Source organism: Lolium perenne, chromosome 4 (genome assembly GCF_019359855.2).
Source record: "Lolium perenne isolate Kyuss_39 chromosome 4, Kyuss_2.0, whole genome shotgun sequence".
Taxonomy (NCBI): domain Eukaryota; kingdom Viridiplantae; phylum Streptophyta; class Magnoliopsida; order Poales; family Poaceae; genus Lolium; species Lolium perenne.
In genome coordinates this window covers 369,506,330-369,517,445 of record NC_067247.2, presented here as the reverse complement: position 1 = coordinate 369,517,445, position 11,116 = coordinate 369,506,330, and the positions used below count along the sequence as shown (strand labels likewise).

The window sequence follows — 11,116 nt, the reverse complement described above, 5'->3', positions numbered from 1 at the left end:
TCATGCTAGACTTTCATAAAATCGACCGAGCTAGTTGAGGGTTAGGTGGTAGATACATGATTTGTCTGGTTTGAATATGTCCAAACCCTGTTTATCAACTTGAATGCTTACTATATGACATAAGAGTGCTTACCATATGTTTGAATTTTAAAAGCATATAGTCTTCTTATATCATATAGTAAGCATTCAAGTTCATAAATAATGTTTGGACATACACTACAAGAAAAGTTCTGATAGACAACGTCTCAAAATCGTCCGCTAAGGGGTATTTTTCGTCGCCTATGGGCCTAACCCGACGATATGGGTTCTGTTGTGGAAACTGCGTCAGGCAAAGTCCAACGACGTTTTTTTCGGTCCGTCACGCTTGGGCGCCCTTCCGCCACGGAAAATCGGACCATTGCGCAAGTGTTTCCGGGAGCCCGTTGACTACTGACGTCATGCAAACTGACACGTGGCAGACGCCGTTAACTGGCAGTTAACGGCGTTAACCGGCTGAAACCCCGTGGTAGATGGTAGGCCCACACGAGGCCTGCCACGTCTTAAGCGGGCCGGGCCAGCTGACATAGTTTGACCGGTCAACTATATAGCTGGGCTGGTCCATTAGTTACGTGGGCGGGCCTAACCTCTAAGGTTGATCGGTCAAAACTTAAATGGGCCGGCCCATTTAACATGTGGGGTCCACCTTACAAAGAATCGGGCCGGCCCAAGAAGCAAGTGGGCCGGGCCAAAACACAGGTGGGTCCCACTTTCCTGTTAAAGGGCCGGCCCATTTAGTGTGTGGGGTCCACCATATAGCAAGTGGGCCGGGCCAAAAACACAGGTGGGTCCCACTTTCCAGTTAAAAGGTCGGCCCATTTAGTATGTGGGGTCCACCATATAGCAAGTGGGCCGGCCCAACAAGATAGTGGGCCGGGCCAAAAACACAGGTGGGTCCCACTTTCCTGTTAAAGGGCCGGCCCATTTGGTGTGTGGGGTCCACCATATAGCAAGTGGGCCGGCCCAACAAGATAATGGGCCGGGCCAAAAGCACAGGTGGGTCCCACCTTCCTGTTAAAAGGCCGGCCCATTTAGTATGTGGGGTCCACCACATAGCAAGTGGGCCGGCCCAACAAGATAGTGGGCCGGGCCAAAAACACAGGTGGGTCCCACTTTCCAGTTAAAAGGCCGGCCCATTTAGTATGTGGGGTCCACCATATAGCAAGTGGGCCGGCCCAACAAGATAGTGGACGGGCCAAAAACACAGGTGGGTCCCACCTTGCTGTTAAAGGGCCGGCCCATTTACCATGTGGGACCACCATATAGCAAATGGGCTGGCCCAACAAGATAGTGGGCCGGCCCAATAAGCATGTGGATCCCACTATCGTGTAACCGGGCCGGCCTACTAAAGAAGTGGGCTGGCCCAAAATGAAAGTGGGTCCCACACTACTGTAAGTGGGCCGGCCCAATCTGTTGTAGTGCCCTACTTGTTTGACTAGTCAACTTGCATTAAATTTCATGAGCCTAAAATCTGATATCAATGATACACACAATTACATACACAAATAAAACAAGTAGGAAAATTACAAGGCAATTAATGTGCCCAAATAAAAAAATTACATAGAATCATTGAGGACTTCTATTAGCATCATCAATAACACGTTGACATTTGGCAATCGCCTTGATTGAATCTTGTGTACTCTTTGTCAACATATCAGCTACAGATCTTAAAGCAGCAATACCATGTCTTTTATAAAGTACAACCTTGAGATATTTACTGTTTGATGAAAGCAATGGTCTAGGTTGACGGCTATGAGAAGATGCATCAGAAGAAATATCAGAACTTTTTGTGGGCCTCACTTCTAATGAAGATTGCTTCATCACAAGCATTCTCGATAATAATGCAAAAAGAGTTAAACGATGAACTATGCAAACATTTATTATGCAATGTAGATATAAGATAATAACAAGTTGCATAAATAAGACAATGTATGGAACTTGTACTAAGCACAAACTTACATCATAATGTTGCACAGGGTCGCTATAGATCCTTTTTTGGTGACTATCTTCTAATGATGACTGCTTCATTAAAACTGCATTCTGGTAACATTGCAAACATAGTTACAACAATTAACTATTCAAACATGTATTACGCAAGGTCGAGATCAGATAACGACATGTAGCAGAAATAAGCACAAGATAAGATAAGATGCATGTACTAAGCACATACTTGGCTCACAGGTCCTTCTCTTGCGTGCACTAGTCGTGGTCAACATGCTGTCATTTTAGGTTCAGCCATCAAGTGAAATGCTAATCCTGGTGCTCCATTGTCCTTAATCTGTGTGTAGATATCACATTTAAGACCAAGTCAATTTGGTTTCAAATAACAAAAAACTTGAGCTGCCAAATGAATAAGCCAATATTTACCAGATATCAGATTAAAACCAACTAGATGTTGCTTTGCATGAGATACGAATTTCAGACATTCAGATTTAGAGTAGGGTAATGCCAAGGTTTTCCACATAAAGTAAACTGGCATTAAGAATGACCAAATGTCAGGTTCAAATCACCTTCGCAGTTTCTCCAAGACAAGCATATCAAATAGGCAGAAACATAGTAAAGCATGAATGGCATTGCTATGGCAGGGTTCCAAGTGTTAATCTCTTGCATAAGGAACAATGCATATAGGTTATAGATAATAACGGAAGTAAACTGCCAAAATTACCAACCAAGAACTCAGATTCCAACCTTCCCTAGCGTCCCCGCTGTTAATGTTGGATGTTCTAATAAGTGGTTCGCATGATCAATCCCTAGGAAAAATAACATTGACAAGTCAGTCTACGATAATACAAAGACCAGACATGCACGCAGCAATAACTATATAAGCTAAAGACGAGGTATAAGAGCAAGCAGATTGGAAATGCACATAGCATGATTATAAAAGCAGTGTGAGAATAGCAGACACGAGAAAACAGCTAGCAGCTAGCGGTGAGCTAATGACGTGGTATAAGAACAATCAGATTGGAAATGCCCATAGCATGACTATAAAAGCAGTGCGACAATAGCATGCAGTACAAAAACAGTTGGCAGCAAATGAATGGGTATAAGGCTATAAATATGTGGATGCACACAGGTGTCAGTAGAATGAACATGATGGTAGCGATCGGATAATGCTTTTGTACTGTACAATATTTAAACAAACTTCATGCGAAGCAACACATCAAGAAAGTTAACGGCATATGAGATCTGCAAATAACTACACAAAACATGGCTAATGTCGTCGTGGTGAACGAGCAGATGCCATAGGATGGCTTAGATTGGGGCCGAATGGACGCAAGAGGATTCGGGGGAGGGTTTGCGATCAGGTGGGAAGAGATTCCGGATGGTTTCCTCAAGAACTTGGCCAAGGCCAGAAGTTGAAGAAGAAAGACACAAGGAAGAACTCCCTCTAGATCACCATGTTCATAGATTCACACAAGTTACAGGCTCTGCCTTCCTACATACACGCGTACATACTTTTTTTGTGAAGATGGGCTGCCCCCTCTCCTTATATAGGGGAGAGGGTGGCTTACACGGCAAGAAACCCTAATGGCATCTTTGACTGGACAAACTACTTTACAGAGTTACTGTACAAAGCTACTTTAACTGGCTACTGTACAAAGCTACTTTAATCATAGATGACACCGGGGCCTTCTTTTATCATAGAAGCTGACGTCCCCCGGCTTCTTTCTCCGTCACCTCTCTCTTTGGCGCCGTGAGCTCTGAATAAAGTTACTTGGCGTAGCTCATCCTTGTCTTCTTGCTCTGAAGAGAATCTTTGACCAGTCCTGCCGACAGGCTCTCCTTTCCGGTATCTTTTATACCGGGTCCCGGCATACCCCTTTGGGGATACCGGCTTAGCCTTGCTCTTCCGGATTCCTACTAGGCTTCCGGCAAGAACATTAAACCGGTATCTCGATGGCTCAAACCATCCGGTTTGGCATGCCTTTGGCATGTCGGGGGTTATCCCCCCAACATTAGTCCCCGAAGCTGGTATAGCCTGGAGGATTCTATCCTACAGACCATGCCAGGTTTTCATCTTTCTAAGATACCGGTTTAGTCACTCATCTCTTGAGCTTAGTTCCGGCACCTTTACCCTTGTTCCTTTTCTTCTCTTTGCAAGGCTCGTTCCGGCATCTCTTTTTTCCGGCACCACGTGTCTCTGCTCCTTCCTCGGCGAAGTCGAGAATATATCGGGCCCCGCGCCTCGCTGACATGCGCACGTAATCGACGCGCCGCGCTGCCGCTGTCACATCGTTTCGACTCCCGCGCACGCATTTAATGCACCGCAGCGGATCCCACTACCTCTTCGGGATCCCGCGTGCGCCTCCGTGTGGCCTCCGTTTTCGCGCGTGTATCCGTTCGCCACGTGGCGGCCCAAGGTGCGAACCGTCGCGGGCCGCGAGGCGAACCGCCGTCGCGCCCCGCCGGTTCGCTGCCCACTTTCTCTCTCTTATATAAGCACAACTGCCCGTTCCCCTTCATCTTCTTCGCATTCTCCTCCTTCGCGCACAGAGCTCCACGCCTCTGCGCCTCCGCCGCTCTCCGTCCGCCGTCGCCCGTTCAAGCTCCGGCGCCCGGCGAACTTACGCCGCCCCTCCGCCGAACTTCGCCGTGCAGAGTTCTTTGGCAGCACCTTCCTCGCGTCCGCCGCATTTGTGCTTCTTCGCGAGCTTTTCCGCTTCGCCATCGACGGAGCTCGCCGGCGACCGCAGAGCCGCTCCACCGCCGGCAAACACTCCCCTCAGCGTCCGCGCCGCTCAAGGTTGGTATCAATTTTGCTTTACTCGCCGTTCGCTTGCTTTCCAGATCTCGAGCCTTTGGTGTTCTTATTTGCTCCTTTTCTTTGGTTTTCTTCTTACTCGTAGATCTTCACACGGGGTTGAAGTTTGGGATTCCTGTTTCTCCGCCCATCCTTGCGATGTCTGACGAGGGATCTTCCTCTGCATCCTCTTCTTCTCTTTCTCTCAAGCGCCGTAGACCTTCTCCCGGCGAATCTACGGCCTCAGATCCAATGGAAACCGATTCCGGCAACCAGCAGGAATCCGGTGACCCCCAAGAGTCCGGCGGCCACCTAGAATCCGGTAGCTTTAGCCAAGCTTCCGGTAGCCAAGAGGCCAGTGGCTCTGGTCAAGCCTCTAGCAGCTCCAGCCAATCTTCCGGCGAGGAGCCTTCCCCAACCACCCGCGGAGCCTGGATGGGCTCCTACGTTACTGAGTTTGAGATCGATTGGCTGTACCGGTCTCGGAGGATTCCGGAAGGAGTTGCCTGCCGGATTCCGGATAACGAGATCGAACCGGATCCGGAAGACGACGAGTATGTTGTTTTTCTCGCTCACTTTGAGCGCGGCTTCGGCCTTCCTGCCTCTACTTTTTTCCGTGATTTCCTGGATTTCTACGATCTCCAACCTCACCACCTTCCCGGCAACGCCCTTTTCTATCTTTCTTGTTATGCCACCTTCATGGAGGCTTACATCGGCATTCGTCCCACTCGTGAGACGTTTGCCCGTTTCTTCAACCTGCGGATCAACTCCGTTCAGGGCAAGGAGATCCCCAAGCCCAAGCCGCCCGTGCAGTGCGGCTCCTGCATCGTCGGCTCCCGCCAAGGGAGCACTTTTCTCAAGCTTACCGGCCTCGAGTCTTGCCGCACCTGGCAAGGAACTTTCTTTTACGTGAAGAACACCGGCCGCGCTGATCGCATCAATCTTCCTCCATATCAAGCGGGGCCCCCCAGTAGAACCAACTGGAGCTACAACCCAAGGACGGAACACGCCGAAACCAACCGGGTAGTGCGTTTCTTGGCCTCTCGAAGAAGGAGACCAACATCTGTTACGACGATATCATCCGGACTTTCATATCGCGCCGGTGCTTCCTCTCGAAGCGCCGCGCACATAGGATGAGCGAGATGTATGGCCCAGGCGATCCTACCAAGATCACAGGCCGCGCTCTCAGCAAGAAAGACGTTGTTCTCAAGGCCAAGCAGATTTGTCAAACTGCTATGCCTTTTGCGTGGGAATGGGGCCTCCTTCCCCTCAGTTTCTCTAACCGTCCGACCCAAGAAGTAAGAGATTGCGCAATTTGGGGTTGTCTTTGCCGGTAAGTTTCTGCTTTTGCTAACCATCTTTTTTACCTTGTTTCAGGCCAGGGACCGCTTCCCCTCTATTCAGGCAGAGCCGCGAGGACCTCTCCGGAAGCGTGCCTTTGACTCCTTCGACCCGGATCCCTACATCTTTTGGAAGGATCTGAAGATGGGGAAGACTCCGGCTGCGCGCCTTGGCCGGGACCCGCCGGAGCCCACCGGAAATCCGGAGGAGCTGGTTGTGCTCGAGGTATTTTCTTTTCCGGCTTCTTATACTTTGCCATTATCGCTTTCTTGCGAATTGCTTCTTAGCCATATCCAACCCACCGCTCCACGAGCGCCTGCCGCCCCTGCGCGCCGCGGCCGGCACCGAGTGTGTGGACAAGCTCATGGCCCAGGGCCGGACGAACAAGCAGCCGGCATCTACTGCCGGCTCCAGCCATGCTCCTCCTCCAAGCGCTTCCGGACGGAGCCCGTGGGGAGAAAGAAGTGGGCGTGCGCCGCCACGGGCGCAAAGCGATGCCAACCGCTTCCGGGTAATTTCATTTTCCGGCTTGCCTCCTTTGTTGCTAAGTTCTTTTTCCGGTTGCTTCTTCTCAACCACTTGTCTTGTTTCTGTTTCTCCGCCCCGCTCTCAAGCTTGGCCCAAGGCCATCGGGCTCACGAGGGATCCGCAAGGACCTCAACCCCTCCTCCTCGTTCAAGCCCGGCACCATCCGGTGCCGGTCAACACCTCTGCCTCCCTTTCGGGGCACAACAAATTCGGGCGTGCGGCCCCTTCACTGTCGGATCACCGCACGGAGGAGGATCTTTCCTTCCTCCCGAACACCAAGACACCGGCGCCAGCAACACCGGCGCCGGAGAAGAAGAAGCTGCCGGGCGGGCGGAGCCTTTTGCTCCTCCCGTCCTCAAAAAGACAACCTCCGCGCCGGAATCTTCCGCGCCGGAAGGCTCCAAGACGGGTGACGCTCCTAGCGCTCCCCCTTCTCCACGCACCATCCTCATGCCTCCGCCTGAGGCTCCTCGCGCCCAGCCCTCCAAGGCCGCTCCTGGCGCGCCGCCGGCTAAGACTTCCGGGGCCTCTTCTACCGCGCCGCCGCCCAAGCCCTCCAAGCTCATCAAGGGGAAGGCGACGGCCTCCAGCGCCCCTTCGGGCGGCCAGCAGCCCTTGGTGCTGCACGTCTCCAAGGCTGCCAAAGCGCCAGCATGAAGGCCACCGGCCTCCTCGGCCGCATTACGGAGTTCCAGCGCCAAGGCCGGGACCTGGGGCACCTCCTGCCGTATGCCCAAAAATGGAACGCCGCGGACATCACTCCGGCGACCCGCGGCATGGGCAAGGATCGGCTGCCGGCACCTGATCCTGTCGGGGATCGGTGTTCTGAGGAGCACTTCATGCGGCTCCGGGCTGCCGTAAAAGAGCTTGACAGCGCGTGGTACGATTCCACGAACAATCTGACGGTATGTTCTATTAACTTTCAACCTTTACCGGTTTCTTCGTTTCCGGTTCTGCTTTATCTTTTCCTTAGTTTCATGCCGGTTTCTCTCTTGTCTATCTTCCCAGTCCCCGAGTTTTGTGGTGAGAGCGCAGCTCTTAGCGCAAAACTTAACTTAAGTTTTTAGCGCAAAACCGGCACTGCCAGTCCCCGAGTTTCGGGTTAAGAACTTGGTTCTTAGCACAAAATTTTACCTTATTTCTTCTTTTTCTTGAACAGGTCACCGCTGACACTCGGAAGGCCCTCTTCGAGGAGCTTTTATGGGAGCACCGGGAGCTCGCTGAGGCACATGACAAGTGCCAAGGTAAGTTTTTCGTTTCACCGGCATCTTTGCTACCGGAAACCTCTTTTCCTTGTGATATTTACAATTTCTGTTCAACAGTGATCCCGGAAGCTTCCATCGATGCTCTCAAGGAGCAGCTCGCCACGGCCCAACGTACTATTTTTTCCTTTCTCCTTTGAACTTGGTTTCTTTTCAGTTTTACTAGTGTAGCCTTGCTAACACTCATTTTTCCGGTTACAGGGGAGAAGGATGAGCTCAGCCGGCAGCACCAGGAGGAGCTAAACGCCCTCAAGACCAGCTACCAGGAGCTCAAGTCTCAGTTGATTCAGCTGGGGCTTGACCACGCCAGGCCCTCAAGGCCGCTGAAGTGACCGCAGCGGCCAAGTTGGACGAGGCTCTGGAGAATGCCTGCAATGCCACTGTGGTGTTGCGGGCAGAGCTGGAGGAGATGACCAAGGCCCGGAAGGGTGCCGAGGAGAAGGCCGCGCGGCTGGAGGAGGGGCACAAGGAGTGCGATCAGCTGATCCTGCAGACCGACACACTTGCCCTCCGTAAGTTGTTTTCTTTTACACTTTGACTACTGCATACGAGCCTTTTTTCCTTCGACCCCATTTTTGTTTCCGCTATCTTTCCGTCCGGTCTCTCTTCTTCCGGATTCTTTTCTCTCCGGTCTCTTTTTCTTCCGGTCTCTTTTTCTTCCGGACTCTTTTCCTTAAGCTTTTTCTTTCTTTGCACAGGCCTCTTTCCGGACTCGCAGAGGTATGCCGTCAAGAAGGTCGACGCGCAGCGCAAGGACAAAGGCCAAGCGGATCTTACCGTGCCATGGACGCCCAAGGACCATCTGGTCGCGCTTAACGCGCGGGTGTCCCATATGCGCTGCATAGACCGCAATCTTTCGGACATCCCTGATGTAGCTACCCAGCTATACAGGACTTTATGGCCTGGCGAGGAGGTGCCGGACACCTTCTCCCTCATCAACGACCGCCTGAAAGGTGCCGGCAGGAGGATCCGCGAGTGGCAGTGCTCTGCTGCCCGCGCTGGAGCGGACTCCGCCCTCCGCGTCGCCTGCTCCTGGTACCCGGAGCTCAATCTGGACGCCCTTACCGGCGTGCGCGAAGGCGCAGAAACGGATCTGGACCCGATCCTCTCCGCCAAGCGGCAGGATCGCGCGTACCGCATCGCGGAGTATGCCGACATGCGCACCTTCATCCCTCCCCCTCCTGGCGTCACGGATTATCTCGACGAGGAGGAGGGTGAAGCCGAAGAAGAGGTCCTGGGCGATGCTGGTGCCGGCGATGCTCCTCCGGAAGCCCCTGCTGCATGATGATTTCCTTTGAAGTGTTTGCTCATTATATCTGTTGGTCCTGTTGCTTTAAGACAATATCTGTTAAATTCTGCCCCGGAATGCCGGGGCTTATGATGTAAAACTTAAGTTTGCCTGTGGTTGTGCTACAACATTTCCTGCCGGTAAGTTATACCGGTAGCTAAGTACTTATGAGTTTGCCTTAGCATATTTTGCTTTTGGTTCCGCTTTTATCCTGCACTGCAAAGATTTCTCAATTGCTTCCGCATCCAATTTGATGCATACTTGGTTTTTTTGCCTTGGCTCTGCCTGCCTTCTCTGGGCGTTCTTTGGCGTATGAGCACAAGGTTCTTTCACCAAACAAGCATCTTCTTGAACTTAGAAATAACTTTGAAATTTTGCAAAAAACCGGTTTAACCGGGGTTAATTAAATTTTTCAGATTGTTCTTTCCTGCTCTCCCTTTTCGCAGTTCATGTGCTTATCCCCTACCGGTTTATCTTGCTTGCCATGAAGCCGGTTTGCGGACAGCAGCAGAGTCGAAGACTCCGGTAGGATTTAGCACACTACTAAACCGGAAAGAAAAAACATTCAATAAGCAACCGGTAAACTGAAAAAAATAGACAAGTTACATGCAACTTAAGTTGGGGTAGTCCCCGAGATTCACTCAAGGTTCCGGCATCTTTTATTCATAGCATATAAGGTACAAAAAGGAACTTCTTACACCACCACTTCAAGAGTAGAAAGGACGCAACAGAGCTACGTTCCATGGACGCTTGCTCTCCTCGCCGGACCTGTCCGCCTTTCCTTTCTTCCATTCCTGTGCATCTATCAAGTAGTATGCATCATTGTGAAGCACCTTGCTTACAATGAAGGGACCTTCCCACGGTGGCAAAAGCTTATGCCGGCCTTCGCTGCGCTGCACTGTGCGAAGTACCAGATCTCCTTCCCGGAAAACTCTTGGGTTAACCTTCCGGTTATGATAGCGTCTTAGGTTTTGCTGGTAAATGGCTGTTCTTGCCAAAGCCAGCTCTCTTGCTTCTTCTAGCAAGTCCACATCGTTTTCTCTGGCCTCTTTGACCTCTTGCTCAGTATAGAGCTGTACCCTTGGTGAATCATGGATGATATCGGTTGGTATCACCGCTTCTGCTCCATAAACCATGAGAAGGGAGTGTATCCGGTAGACCGGTTTGGAGTTGTTCTTATACTCCACAGTACTGATGGTAGCTCATCGAGCCAACATCCCGGTGACTTTTCCACCGCATCAATGAGTCTAGGCTTGATACCGGAAAGCACCAAGGCATTCATTCTTTCTACTTGGCCATTGCCCTGTGGATGTGCCACTGAGCACAAATCCAACCGGATGTTCTTTTCTTCACAGAACCTTTTGAACTCACCTTGAGCAAAGTTGGTTCCGTTATCAGTGATGATGCTGTGCGGGTATCCATACCGCAAAATGACATCTTTCAAGAATTTCACAGCTGTATGCCCATCACACTTTGCGATAGGTTTTACTTCCAGCCACTTGGTGAACTTATCCACCATGACCAAGATGTGAGTCATGCTGCTTCTTGCAGTTTTGAATGGTCCAACCATGTCAAGGCACCAAACAGCGAATGGCCATGTTAGCGGTATTGTCTTTAAACCGGATGCTGGGGTATGGTTTTGCTTGGCGTACCTCTGGCAGCCGTTGCATTTTCTTACCAAATCCTCAGCGTCCTCCAAAGCAGTGGGCCAATAGAACCCATGCCGGAATACTTTTGCTACCAAAGCCCTTGATGAAGCATGATGCCCACATTCTCCTTGGTGAATTTCCTCAAGCATTTCTTTTTCCTTCCTCCGGTTCCACACATCTTTGAAGGACACCGTAACGCTTCTCTTGTACACCTCACCATTGATGAATGTGTAAGCTTTGGACCTTCTTTGTATCCTCCTTGATTCATTTT

At 51.0% G+C, this 11,116-nt stretch overlaps 1 protein-coding gene and 1 long non-coding RNA gene across 2 annotated transcripts; both read left to right on the top strand.

The window, feature by feature from the left end:
* The first annotated feature begins 7,722 nt into the window (after nt 1-7,722).
* Nucleotides 7,723-8,216, top strand: LOC139830226 (uncharacterized). The gene is made up of 3 exons (XR_011742229.1): nt 7,723-7,890; nt 7,969-8,022; nt 8,110-8,216. It is a non-coding gene; the product is annotated as an uncharacterized lncRNA (long non-coding RNA).
* A 49-nt stretch (nt 8,217-8,265) lies between these two features.
* LOC139830225 (uncharacterized) lies at nt 8,266-9,453 on the top strand. The gene is made up of 2 exons (XM_071818232.1): nt 8,266-8,420; nt 8,607-9,453. The coding sequence occupies exons 1-2, from the start codon at nt 8,318-8,320 to the stop codon at nt 9,191-9,193; spliced, it is 690 nt and encodes a 229-aa protein (XP_071674333.1). The 5' UTR covers nt 8,266-8,317; the 3' UTR covers nt 9,194-9,453.
* The last annotated feature ends 1,663 nt before the right edge of the window (nt 9,454-11,116 follow it).

Coding starts and splice junctions, on each gene's coding strand:
- LOC139830225 (XM_071818232.1), top strand. CDS start 8,318: ATGACCAAGGCCCGGAAGGGTGCCGAGGAGAAGGCCGCGCGGCTGGAG. Junction 8,421..8,606: donor GACCGACACACTTGCCCTCC/GTAAGTTGTTTT, acceptor TTCTTTGCACAG/GCCTCTTTCCGGACTCGCAG.